The sequence below is a fragment of the Ambystoma mexicanum genome, chromosome 5p, assembly GCF_040938575.1.
Source record: "Ambystoma mexicanum isolate Mex_15411 chromosome 5p, UKY_AmexF1_1, whole genome shotgun sequence".
Classification (NCBI taxonomy): domain Eukaryota; kingdom Metazoa; phylum Chordata; class Amphibia; order Caudata; family Ambystomatidae; genus Ambystoma; species Ambystoma mexicanum.
The window spans coordinates 67773289-67787912 of NC_090930.1; the positions used below are offsets into that span (position 1 = coordinate 67773289).

A 14624-nucleotide genomic window follows, 5' to 3' on the forward strand; every position below is an offset into this window, starting at 1 on the left:
TGGATTGGTGTGTGAATGCCATGGAAAAGTTTAATGCTGTATCTGGCTTCTAATCTCATTTGGTAGGGTGCAGGGACACAGGTATTTTGCAACTCTCTGTACACTTGCTCACACTTTCTAGTGATGATTCACGCTCCATTGCTCAGCATGCCCGCAGTAGTTGGGATTTGTGATGTTTACACTGATGGTTGTGACGGTAGGTGGATTAGTGTGATTTGTTGATGGTTATAATAAGAGAATTCAGGTTTTGTCTAGGCATGTGATTGACACATGGTGTGGTATTTAGCGTTTTTGAGTAGGGGATGTTACATCTATTCAGGAATGCTCTTATTTGTGCTTTCATTTGCTGGAGAGTTGTGGGAATTCCTTTAGACCAAATTGTATTTTTAACTTCATTTGAATTTGACCAAATGTGGTCTGTGACACCCTTTATGGGCTTTCTATAGGCTGACCTAAGGGAGGGAGGGGGGTAGTCCCTTTCAGCGTGTAGCTGGAAGGGATGTTCTGGATGGTTGGGTGGTTCAAGCCCAGGAGTGTGTTTTTTTTATTTTTTATTTTATTTCTTTACTTGACTATAGGTTTAGGTAGTATTGTGTCTTGTGAATTCATTGCAAGGATTGGGAAACGGGATCTAGCAATGTCTTACACTTATCAGAGGAATTTCAGAGTGGTATCTTGGAATGTGAATGGTGCACATTGTGCTGTCAAGAGGAAGGTGATTTTGAGTAAACTAGGGGAGATGGGGGTGGATGTCGCGATGCTTCAGGAGACTCATTTGTTAGATGCGGATATAGATAAGTGGAAAAAGGAGTGGGTTGGTGATGTTTATGGTTCATCGTTCACTACTGGTTCTAGGGGTGTGTGTATTCTTTTTAGGAAGAATCTCCAGATCACTGGGGTGAAGTGTGTGAAGGATGGGGATGGAAGGATAGTATGTGTCACTGCACATATTCAGGATGCTCAGTATTGTTTCTGCAATATATATGCTCCGAATGGGGGTGATGGTAGTTTTTTTGTAGCTTTAACGCAAATGTTGCAGAATGTAAATGCGATTAATGTGATTTTGGGAGGGGACTTCAATGTGGTTTTAGAACCTGGACTTGATAAAAGTGTGGGGGGTGTGGACAATGCCAACGCTCTGAAAAGAACAGCATTAAAGAGACTAATTGATGAATGGAACCTCACAGATGTTTGGAGATTGCAAAACCCTTCTACGAGACAATATACTTTCTTCTCTGCAAGGCATAATGCTTATTCGAGAATTGACCTCTTTATGACCTCTGGCCTCTGTACACAATCATTCCAAAGGGGTAACATCGGATCACTACTTGTTTCGGACCATGCTCCAATCTCCATAGACTTGCGATTGACCTTCCCGGTTCCTAGGTCTAACACCTGGCGGATGAATGTCTCCCTCTTGGACGACGATGAAATTGTGGACAAAATTGTTCAAGAAGCGAGATTCTTTATATCTGTGAATTGGACTGGTGAAGTCAGGGTGGAGTTTGTGTGGGAAGCCTTCAAATCATATATGCGAGGATTGTTGATTGGTTTGTCCAGCAAAAAGAAAAAAATGAGAGATGCAGAAGTGAAAAAGCTTATTGTGGACATTCAGGATCTTGAGAGAAATAATATGCAAAACTTTTCAGATGAGACTATTAAAATATTGAAGCAGAAAAGGAGACGATTGGAAGATTTGTATTCTTCGAAGGCTGAGTGGTTGCTTTTTAGAACCAAAAGCAACTACTATGAAAAAGGAGAAAAATGTGATCGACTTCTGGCACATCGGTTGAGGGTTATGGACAGTGGCAGATCTGTCAATGCAGTGGAAAGACAGGATGGGTTGGTGACTTTTGATCCTGTGGAGATTAATGCAGCATTTCTGTCGTATTATAAAACCCTGTACTCTTCAGAGATCAACTTATCTGAGCGTACAATTGGTCAATTCATTGATGACTGCCATCTGAAGAAAGTGAGTTTGGAATCCTTGGAGTGTATGGAAAGAGATTTGAACGTGGAGGATCTCAGGTTGGCTGCTTATGCGCTGAATTCTGGGAAGTGTCCAGGCCCGGATGGGCTACCAGCTGAACTTTTCAAAATTTTCCCAGAAGAGGTGTTTGCTTTGATGCTAGAGATGCTGCGCGCCTCTTTGAGGAATGGGTGCCTTCCAAGTTCAACAAGACATGCTTCAATCTCCGTTTTTCTGAAGGAGGGACGATCACCAGTGAAAACTGGCAGCTATAGGCCGATCAGTTTATTGAACATGGACAACAAGATTTTCGCCAAGGCGTTAGCTTTGAGGATTGAGAATGCGCTGATGGATATCATAGATGTAGGCCAATCTGGATTTGTAAAAGGCAGACATGTTTCAGAAAATGTGAGAAGATTGTTGCTGACACTATATGAAAGCAAAGCACACCATAATGATGTGGTGACGTTGTCCTTGGATGCTGAGAAAGCTTTCGACCGTATTGAATGGACATATCTTTTAGTACATTGAAAGGCTTTGGTTTTGGAGATACCATGATCGGATGGATAAGACTGCTGTATTCCCGGCCGACTGCTTGTGTTCGGACTAATGGCATGGACTCGGGCATTTTTGAACTTGGGAGAGGGACGAGGCAAGGCTGTCCACTGTCGCCAATTCTGTTTGTGATCGCCATGGAATTGCTGGCTGTGAGGATAAGAGAAGAGGATAGAATCGAGGGCGTACGCTTTGGTGCAGCCTCCCAGAAAGTTTGGTTGTATGCGGATGACATGCTGGTGGTGGTTCAGAATGTGGAGAGCTCCATTCCTGTGCTGATGGAGTTGATCGATGTGTTCAACAAGGTTTCTGGATACAAGATCAATTGGACCAAGTCGGAAGCGCTGCCGGCATCAACCACTTGCACTGTTTTGAAGATGCAGGGTTTTCCCTTTAAGTGGTGTCCGAATAAGAAGAGATACCTTGGGATTTGGCTAACGAATGATGTCTCGAAAATAATGGATGTCAATATTACACATGTGATTCAATCTTTGGAGGTGGACCTGAAGAGATGGAATGCACTTAAATTGAGTCTCTGGGGGAGAGTGAATGCCATCAAAATGACATCAACACCGCAAATCAACTATGTGCTCAGTGTGCTTCCCCTGGACGTAAAGAAGGGCCATTGGCGGAAAATTGAGAGTTTAATCCAGTCTTTTCTCTGGGAGAACAAACAGCCACGCCTCAGCTTGTGGAAATTGCAGCTGCCCCAAGACTGTGGAGGTTTGGGGGTTCCTGACTTTGAGAATTATCATTTGGCCTTTGGAGCCAGGCATCTGGTTCCATTTATTGAAAATTCGGAGGATGTTTGGACGCTGGCGGAATCAAGTAGTTCTACTCCGTTGCCGCCTAGGGCCATACTGTCCACGGTGGATGGATCTGGTTATCGCTCATTTCCGCCCACAAGATTCCTGAGAACTTGTTGGAGGGAACTATGGAAGAAAAGTAAGCGTAAGGTATGTGATAATGATTATATCCCTATCTGGTTGAATCCAGGTATTTTGCTGAATGGGAGGCCGCTATTGTGGTTGAACTGGCTCCTGAGTGGTGTACTATGGTTGAGTGATCTGATGGAAGACGGCAAATGGATCAGCTATAGAAGACTTTCACAAATTAAAGATCTCAGAGACTGTACAGTGGGTGAATACAGAAAATTGAGAGGTTTGCTGCGGAACCAGAGAACTGTTGATGGCGGTGGTTGGCAGTTATGGCTACCTGAATATAAGACATTAGGTGGTATGGCGTCCAAAGTATATAGAAATCTGAGCCAACAGTACACGCCAGCAGAGGGGTTGTTAACTAAGTGGTCTGAGGTCCTTGGCTCTGATATGACTGTGGAGAGGTGGAGGTTTCTTTGTAAAAACGTAACTCTGACATCCATTAATCTTGGAGAACAATGCCGCCAAATCAAAATTCTTAATAGAGTGTTTTGGACTCCCCAGAGACTTTATGCGAGAGGGATGATTGACTCAGAGTCCTGTTGGAGGTGTAAGCATGATGTCGGCTCCTTTGAACACTTGATCTGGGACTGTTATGAACTGAGGACATTTTGGAGGAGTGTCACTGAAAAGATTAATGAGGTTCTATTACTGCAAGAGGATTTTGATTATAACACTATCATCTTGGGTGAGGATGATAAAGTGGAAGATCTCACTTATCCACAGAAATGCTGGTTTTTTAGGGCTACAAATTCTGCGAAAAAAATTGTTTTGAGAAAATGGAAATGTGATGAGAGACCGACCTGTTCAGAATGGGTGGAGGACTTGAGGCAAGTGGCCAGAATTGAGAAGGTTATCCTTCGCAGGAACAAAAAGTTGAAATTGTTTGATGATATGTGGGATGGGTTTTTGGATGACATGTGATAATAAGTTGGCCTGTTTTGCTTTTTAGATTCTGTGAAGGTTGGGGATGGATATGGGGTGTGGATTCTATGCAATGAGTTCTACGATTACAATGCTGATAAGTTTGTTGCTTGTATGTTTTCTATAAAATTCAATAAACTTAATAATAAAAAAATAAAAAAAACAGGATTTCTTTTTTTGTAATTGTGAATTCGTCGACATGGGGTACGATTGCAGTTAAGTAACAAGGTTTGCAGCTGTGATGGGACTACTGACTTAATAGTACATTTAAGCCTGGTCTGTCCTCTATTTTTGCAGGAATGTCGCCATTGGTCGAGGCAAGTATGGTCTCAAACAGGAAATGGGTGTGCAAAGAAAGCATTCCATGATCTGTTACATGGAAATGCCTAAGAGGTGTGCTGGGAAATATATCCATTTCTAATTGTGGAAGGGTCGGACTGCTTTTAAAAAGTGATAATCACATGTCTGCCTGTGGTTAGAAATGTTTGTATTGGCATTTATATGGGGACATAATGAATTGTTGACTTGCACATTTAGGGTCTAATTCACAGAAGCGTTTTATAATGACAAAACCCCACAGGAAAACGCTCTGTGAGGCAGGCCCTAAATCTTTCAACCTTTTTAGATGTAAAAAGTGTTATATTTTCAGACCTTTAAACATACAACTGCAATATTTGAAAGGACATAGTCGAACAAATTAACCTTTTCATTGAAAGCGTGGAGGGAAGATAAAGTTGAGTGAAATGAGGCGTAAAAAGAGAAATGTAATTCTTTAGGAAGACTAATATTCCCTGCTGGTTTTATTAGGGAGACTCACATTTTGAATCATATAGTTGCTTGCTGGCAGAATGGAGTTTCATGACTGCCACACAGAAGCAGTTTTACCCTCACATTTTCTTATTGCAGCTTCAGCACAAGTTTATGTAAACTTGTACATGCTCCCAAATTCTATTCTGGTAAAAGTTGACCTTACTTTAAAAAGAATGTTGATAAGATGGGTTGAGTATAGTGGCGAAGATTCCTTTTCAGGACACTGTTTGTCCTTTATGGCCTTTTATTATCACTGGGCCTGCTTCCCTGGCTGCTGAATTTTCGCCTGGAATTGTGTTTGTTTGGGTGTTTTCTGGCCTGCTTCCCCTCCCTATTGGTTGCTCATGGCTTTTTAAGCCAATCACTGCAACCGGGAGGTGGGAGCCGGCCCATCCATACAAGGCCCACATCGAAGGCCCTGTCTACCCCTGTCCACCACAGTAAGTCCCCGCTAAGGTGTGTGTGTCCCCTCTGCCTGCCTCAAATTGTGTGTTTGTCCCCTCTGCTCCCCGCTAAGGTGTGTGTGTCCCCTCTGCCCCCGCTAATTGTGTGTATGTCCCCTCTGCTCCCCGCTAAGGTGTGTGTGTCCCCTCTGCCCCCGCTAATTGCGTGTGTCCTCCCATTGCCCCCTGCTAATGTGCGTGTGTCCCCTCTGCCCCCGCTAAGGTGTATGTGTGTCCTCTCTGCCCCCGCTAATTGTGTGTGTGTCCCCTCTGCTCCCCGCTAAGGTGTGTGTGGCCCCTCTGGCCCCCGCTAAGTGTGTGTCCCCTCCGCTCCCTGCTAAGGTGTGTGTGTCCCCTATGCCCCCGCTAAGGTGTGTAGGTCCCCTCTGCTCCCCGCTAAGGTGTGTGTCCCCTCGGACCCCGCTAAGGTGTGTTTTACCTCTGCCCCCGCTAAGGTGTGTATGTCCCCTCTGTCCCCCGCTAATTGTGTGTGTGTCCCCTCTGCCCCCCCGCTAAGGTGTGTGTGGCCCCTCTGCCCCTGTTAATTGTGTGTGTGTCCCCTCTGCCCACCGCTAAGGTGTGTGTGTCCCCTCTACCCCCTGCTAAGGTGTGTGTGTTCCCTCTACCCCCTGCTAAGGTGTGTGTGTCCCTTCTGCCCCCAGTTAAGGTGTGTGTGTGTGTGTGTGCCCTCCTCCCCTCAATTTTCCTCCTCCTATTAATTTCCAGCACCACCCCAATTGCTGCCAGGCATAGTAATCGTAGCTGCCGGTCTTTCGCAGCCACCCTGTCTTCCCCTCCTCCCCCACCTTTCTTTTTCTTTTATGTCCATTAGCACGTACTCTTATCATCTGTCCCGTGACCTTTGATAGCAGCTTGTCTTCTCGACCAACTCCCCCAGTACTATTCTAATTCGTCTTCAAACTATTATGATACTTGCTTGTTTTGTTCCTATCCTTCCCCATCACTCGACATACCCCCTTCGCTTATCCCCTCCTCTTGTATACACATGCACTACATCAATTGTCGTCAGGCATAGTAATGTTACTGCTTGTTTTGTCTCATTTATCCCTTCCCCTCTTCGCCTTGATTGTTACTTCACTTGCACTATCTATAATGTCGCCAGGCTGATTATGATAGTTATTTTTCACATTCTGGTTTGTTTCAAGGACCTGTAAGAATGTAACTGTATTTTCCTATGTTCCCTCCCTCCTTTAAGCGCTTTGGAACACATTGGGTATAGGCGCTATATAAATAAACAACCAATCAATCAATCAAAAAAATCAATCACATTAGCGCTCGTCTCTCTAAAAGGCAGCAGCAGTAACCCTGGAAAGACCCGGGCACGTCCATCTCCAATAAAGGCACATTGCATTAACAGGAATGAGTGAACCCCTCCTGAATGAAGTCACACATTAATTTTGCCAGCTACACTGGTTTCAATGTATTACTCATCTATATAATTTGTTGCATGGGGGTGGGGATAACACATGGTTGGGATGGTTAGAGTGTTGTGTTTGATCCTGTGTTCCCTCCACAGCGTTGCTATTAAATGGTTAGCAAACTAACCTCACTGTGATGAGAGCACCAGGTCTGATTTCTTTGACAAGAGAAAGGCATCCAACCATTATACAATGAACACAGAATTTACTCTAGAAAAGGACTAAAAGCTCAAAAAAGAGAGAAGTAAACAAATCCTAGAAAACATACCAAACCCAATACACCTTTCAGACAAGGCCCCGAAAATCAGTTCGGACAAAAAGAATTGACTAGGTACAAGGAAAGGTATTACACCCCAGTATTCCCAGTAACCCAGGCAAATAAATACTGCCAAACAAATCCAGAGACAGGAGGAACACAACTGTCTGTATGCATTGACGAGCCAATCAAGGAACTGCATGGACTTGATTTGGATATGTGGGAAGAAGACTGAGGGTTGAACTGGAACTTCATGAATGCTATCACAGTTGAGGGTGTGGCAGTCTATTACCTTGAGACATTCTCTTCCATGGCACTCTCTTGCAGGAACTTTCAGTTGGAGATACAGGATAAGGTACGACTGGATCAGGACTTGGCTTTTCTGAAAGGGAAAGAAGGAATCAAATGTTATTATAATATCATTCACCTTTCTAACACACGCCACTGTTGTTGAAACTAAACGTAAGGGTCATTATTACCAAATCAAATGGCATTCGCTGAATGTGTCCTAGAAGGATGGAGGGCTGGCCCAGTGATGTTTCAAACCAATGACTTGCAGCCAATGTGTCTGCATCTTACTAACATTTATTAGTTTTGCCCTGGTTTCTTGGTTGTGTCCGGGCTCTTTTGCCACATATGCTTACAGAAATTAGGAGTGAGGCATACCGCTAGCAAGACAAACCTTAAGAAAATGTTGGCTGAACAGAAGTCCCTCACCCAACGCTGCTGTACTGCTAGGAGAACAAATATACTGTAGGCAAGTTCAGACATTGTTAACGTACCACAGGGAGAGCTCACCTCACCTAGAAGCCACACCTGACAACAATAAGTCCTGCTCTTGGACCTGAACTATCACAAGTGGCTTTGGCAGACTCTCTAAATCAAGTGGTCATTCCAGACAAGAAGTTAACACCCTCTGGAAAGCTCTGTTTCCCACTGAGATGGAAATCGGAACATGAAGCTGCATCTTATCCGACAATGCCATCTATTAGGCTAGGGCTGGATTAAGTTCACATGGAGTGTACCAAGTAAATTGATTTATATCACAGGGAAAGAAACCTTCTTCTACAGAGGGGTGCTCCGTGACCTAAAACTTGATTTCGTTATAGGTTAGTCTATTTTGGATCCATTGGAGATGTTTACGCAATCACAAATAGCAGTATTACCGAGTTATTTGGCCATTTCTCAGAGGTTCCGGTGAGCGTTGCTCCCAACACAAGACTTTGACAATCCTTATGAAGGAAAAGAAACCTCCAAGGAGACCGCTTTTCTCCGGGTTAGACGCATTGTGTTAAGATTTGAGCACAACAAAACTCATTTGTCTTTCAAGACCCTGAGGGAACGCGTACAATAGCCTATGTATTCGGAGAGAGCTGGTGGGGGACTTTCACTAATGATGAGGGGGATCCAGATTGTCATGTCTGCACTCCCAGGAAAGCAAACATGAAAGTTACTCTCTTGACACTCACTAAAACTCAGAAATGCCTAAATCTGTAGTTCTTCAAATAAACATATTTATGTATGTATGTATGTATGTATGTATGTATTTAGTTATTTATTTATTTATTTATTTATTTATTTATAATATGTTCACAGCCATTACTGGCTTTGCATATACAAACATAGATTACAACACTTCATATCATACATTCTTCATTGGTTAAAATGAACATACAAAAATATCTTCTGATAAATCCTTTAAAATTATTAAAATTAGTTCATAAAATGTCATCATATGATCTATCAGATTCGTGTCATATCCTTCCATCAGTCTTTGGCAAGTCATTTCTCTCTCCTCATTTAGACAAAAAAATCTTATATCTTAGGAGATACTTTTCACGGAGATTTGCAAGACTTTCACAATAACATAGCAAATGGTTAGCAGTCTCAATTGGTTCCATGCCACATAATCTGCAAAATCTTATGCTTTTCTCATAACCCAATTAAGCACCTAAAATCTCCATCGTATCACATTGGTTAAACTTAAACAATAAGTACTGTCTTACGGTGGCTGCAATAGGAAAAGCATTCTGATATTTTGGTTTCACAGTTGCTAGGGACCAATGCTCAAGAAATAAGCCACTTGTACATTTAGTGGCCAACGTAATCATATCACGTTCCTTTGCATAGCTGTATACTACTCCTTGTAATAGTTTTTTTAATCTTAACTTGCTTTAAAAGTAACCAGCTCTTTTCATTATCAGTGGCCCATTTTCGCATACACCATGTGCAATCTGTTCAGAGATTTAAAATGCTTTTTGTGCCCTTCCTTACAAAAATTATTCATCAGTTCCACCCGAAAGTACTAGTGGGCAACGTGCTTAACTTCACAAATAGCATTGCTGATTTATATTCCAATATATATTTAGCAAATCTAAAATCACCTTCTAATAAAATATATTCACAGGATACTGCAGTTGGTAATCTAAATAACCATTTTAAAATGTTTCCTTCCAATTTACACATTTCATTCGCAAATTTACTTCCCCATATCTCTGCTCCATATAGTAGACTAGATATTATCTTACTAGCATATAATAGTAAAATGGCGTTCACTGAAATTCCCCCTTGTTTGCCAATGAATTTACTAATTGCACCAGCGTTTTTTAAATATAGGAATTTAGTTGCCCTCCAATGATGATTCCACAACAGCTTCGTGTCTATTATAACTCTCAGGTACCAATAGCATTCAACTTTTTCAAGCATCTCTGAGTTCACCATCCACTTAAAGTTGTTAGACCGGGTTTGTTTCGTATTTCCCAGAAAGGCTATCACCTTTGTTTTTGCAATGTTAATCTTTAGCCCATTCTTTTCTGAGAATTGAGTCAAACAGTTTATCCTGTTTTGTAGCCCTGCCGGCGTATAGTCTAGCAGGACCAAATCATCGGCGTATCCTAGCCATGGGAGGTCTATCATACCCTTCTTCACTGCATTAGCCATTCTTTCATCTATCTCGCTCATACAATCGGCCAAGTAAAGATTAAACAGTGTGGCTGCTAGCCTACAGCCTTGTTTTACTCCACACACTGTGGGAATTGCTTGTGAAAGACGTCCTTCTCCGTCCAAGCTTACTCTAACTGAGGTGTCTGAATATAACAGTTGTATCATGTATAGTAATCCTTCTGGTATCCCCTACATCTTCAATTTACTCCATAATTTCTCTCTTGCCACCGTATCAAACGCAGCTGAGAAATCAATGAACACCACAATAACTGGCAAATTGCGTACATTCCAAGTATACTCAACTGCTGATACTAAATTGATTATATTGTGGGTGGTAGAGGATTTCGCTCGAAACCCTGCTTGGTAAATTGGCAGAATCTTGTTCCCCTCAATCCAAACATTTAGGTCATCCAATAAGACTTTTGCAAATATATTTGTCGGGATGTCCAGCATTGCCAACATTCTGTAATTTCTAGGGTCTTTCCATTCACCCTTTTTGTGTATCGGCAATATTATACTTTAGTGCTACATTTTTGGGATCATCCCATTCATACCGATCCATGCAAACAGTATATTAAGTGCTTTTTCCCATGCTTCCGGTGCCAGGCGTAATAAAGCATTGCAGGTCCCGTCAGGGCCTGTTGCTCTCGAGGTATGCAATTTCTCAATCATGGTTACCAGAGAAGTTTCAGAATAGGTGCCTACCCATATTGCCCGACTTATCTTCAGTCCTTCTTTTTTAGTCTCATCAGAACCCATAGTGTTTTTTACATGCGTGATCCAATCTTTTTCAGCCACACTATTAATTGGAAGGGTATGTTTTTTTACATCATTTATTGCTCTCCACATACCCTGCTGATTATAACTCCTCGCTTGTGCTGCAATATTTAGCCATGTCTCACATGCTTTATATTTTTTATGGTTTCGTAGCCACTTCCGATGTTGTTTTTTTAACCATTTATCTGTTTAGTGGCTTCATTACTCTTGGCTTCAGCAATTTGTTTACTAGCTTTCCTAAGCACACTTTTAGCTTTATTAATTACTTGATTATATGAATTGTGCTTGCCGTGTGTAAGATTCCATTTTTCAACGTTGCTGGAATACTTTCGTTTTTGGGAGGCATCGTCTTTAATCTTACTTACAACCACTTCATATTTCCCAATAATTTCACTATTGGTAGCTACTTGTCTGTAATCTATTATATATCCCAGAACTTTTGTAATTCTTTAACTACTATCACGTTCACTTTTTCTAATTTTGTGGGATTCCAAGTAATCTGATTTTCAGCGTTATTTACTTCTATGTTTCCACCCATGTGGTATTCTGCCTCCACTTTCGAGTATTCCAACATCACAAATAGTGGTAAATGGTCACTTTCTTCACGGCTTCCTATCGCCATATCAATAATAAAACTATTAGCCTTTTCATTAACAATAATGTAGTCAATTGTTGTTAAACTGCCCCATCCAACTCTCGTTGCGCCTCGCTTAGCATCTCCTTTAGTATGCCCATTAAGCATAATCAATTGTTGACTCAAAATCAACTTGCACCAGGATTCACCATATTTATTGGACAATCCCAATGCAATAGGACCAGAGTCCCTATCCTCACACATTTGGTCATCTGGTAAAATTATATTAGCATTAAAGTCACCTGCAATTATGATGGGAAGCATTGTATTCTGTTATCATTTTTGTTGACTTCTCTACATTTGCTTTATTCTGAATCCCATTTGGGGGGTTATATATATTTATGAGTAGAAAACTCGGGAATTGGGGAATATTAGTTTTTAAAATCACTCCAAGGATCATCTCATTGGACCAGCCAGTTTTAACACCGGTCCATGGATGTTTAATGGCTGTTAATAGTCTACCTTTTAGGCGGCCTCTGAGACCTTTGGTCACCAGGCTTTGTATAGAACACCAACCGTCAATGTCACATATTTCGTATAGCCATGTCTCCTGCAGTGTGACCAGGCAAAAGCTATCCAAATTTTTGAGCAGTCCATCCTCTTTTTCATAGTGCAAATTCCCTCTAGTATTCCATGAGATCATCATGTTGACATCATCAAGAACTTTGTTCCAATCTGGGTTTAAACTCTATTGGTAGCCATTGCCAATAGCCAACCTTTTCTAATTCGCCGTTAGTCTCATCATGGCCCTTTATATTGCCAGCCTTCCTAGATTGGCTAGCATTACGAGCACCAGTTTGTTTCACCAGCTCTTTTTCACCTTTTAGCAATTTTGATGGATTCATTTCTGTTGGCCTCTCATTTATAGTTGCTATTCTTGAATTCTCACTCCATTTTACCTCTATTACTGACCTCAGATATTTCACCTTGCGCATAGAAGTTTCTGTGCATATGCATGCTAATTTGGTAAAGTACTCTTGTTGGCTTAGTATAAACTCAAGAGTTGTAGCTTCCATGCACCACACATTAGTGGTGACTAATTTTGGGGTTACTAATTGGTCTACTATCTTAAAATCACTTGATTTTACCGTCCGCAACGGGACCACCATCGCACATAGTTCAACCATGCGCTGCCTATTTAGTATCTCAATTGGCCCAGATTCATCAATTGCCTGAAACTGTAGTGCCTTAACAAAATTTAGCGGATCTCTCTTGTAGGTAGGTCCATACACTTTACCATTACTATTTTCGCTAAAGTGTACTGCTTTTCTGGCCTGTTGCTCCTCCACATCGTCTTCCTGGGATAGTTCTGGTTCAGGTGGGAAGCTAGGTCCTGTCCATGCTCAATACTCTCTTCAATAAAAAGAGTTTTTATGACTTTTAACACCTTGGTAGAGATTTATTGGTTGTTATTCATCTTCTTTTCATTCTTCTCCTTTTTCTTAATGGGGACTATCCACTCGTCCAGAGTCGGGACTAATGATTTGTTTGGGAGATTAGTTAACTTTAATTTCTTTTGCACTTTACCCAGCTTCTTTTTCTTATTGGGGCTATTAATTCCATTCTTTTCCACTGGGGCATGGATTGTCACTGTAATTTTACCTGAATAGTTAGTTTCTTTAGTAATGTGGATCGAATTACGTCTCACGGATTCTAACATGGCCTCTACTGCGCGTGTTGGTGTACATTCTTCCACACTATTAGACATGGCTTCATCTCTCATAATGCACCCATTATTACTCACTCTCTCAAGGGCTTCCTGAGGCAATAGTCTTTGTGTTTTTTCTTATTTCCTTGTTTCATGGTCTTTTTCCCATTTCTCCGCTTTTTTCTATGTCTACATACCACGGCATTAGAATCAATGGAATACCCCACTAGCTAGTGGTACTGATTGTTATCTGTCTTAGCCATTGTGGTCTCAGGTTCAGATCCCGCTGGGAAAACCACATTTAGGGACATTTCTGTATTAGTGCCTACTTCCCTAATTGTTTTACGCTCTTTATTAGAACTTTTGTAAAGTAAGACAGTGTGACTATCCAGCTTGCGTTCTATAGTATCGCATCTGTCTACAATCTCAGTTAGCACCCGTTCCAGAGCTTCCCATAGCTCTTCATTTTTAAGGGGGCTAAAGCTCTCATTTTCTAATAATTTTATACTATTTATGGAGATTTTACTGATATTCAAACAAGGATTGGGGACAGGCACTTGTATGTTCATCTCCCTAGTTGATGCAACAGAGTAGGTTATTAATCCAGAAATCTGGTCAACTATAATCCTTTCCTTTACGCCCTCACCTACTTTACTCTGTTGATCAACATTAAGGCTGTAAACATCATCATTGTTTCCTTCCTGGTAAATAACTTTCACTGTTTCAGGCATCATAGATTCCAGTTCATGCCAGTTAATGGAATCACTGGCATTAGCCATTTTGGGACGGATCGACTCAATACCTCCCCATATGGCCATATTAGTACAGGTATTACGTGAATCTATCGGACTTGATATCTTATGCTCATTCATCTTATCTCTGCTGCTTGGAGCCTCGAGCAGCTCAGTGAGTAATTTAACCCCAATGCACGGCAATCTATTAGAGAAATCATCCACCAGGTCAGCACTTATTTCTTTCATTACACTCTCTGGCAATTTGGTTTTACCCGACTTTATGGACTCAATTTTATCAAAAGAAGTCATCATTTTGGCTAACTTGGCTTCAGGCAGTAGGCAGTAGACCTTGCTTGCTTATGATCTTCCTTTTACAGGCTCAGTTCGGTCTCTGTATCATTTCAGTTATCCTTTTTACTTCCTTGTCTATGCTGTTATTAGATCTTAGATCCATCATCATTCAATCTTTGTTAATATGTCAATCAGTCACTCTTTAAAAGTACAGCCACTCACCTTATGATTCCCCTCACTAACGCACACTCTGCCAACTGTAT

The 14624-nt window shown here is 41.5% G+C and overlaps 1 protein-coding gene across 3 annotated transcripts in view; it reads right to left on the bottom strand.

Moving 5' to 3' along the window:
- The window catches only part of LOC138480733 (arf-GAP with Rho-GAP domain, ANK repeat and PH domain-containing protein 1-like), a 691830-nt gene that overhangs the window by 189980 nt on the left and 487226 nt on the right, over positions 1-14624 (bottom strand). For all 3 annotated transcript variants that reach the window (XR_011274121.1, XM_069612452.1, XM_069612453.1), the window contains one exon: positions 7627-7716. Coding sequence is in view for 2 of the 3 variants with exons in the window: in XM_069612452.1 (XP_069468553.1) it covers positions 7627-7716 (90 nt within the window). In the remaining variant the exon portion in view is untranslated. The remainder of the gene's footprint in view (positions 1-7626; positions 7717-14624) is intronic.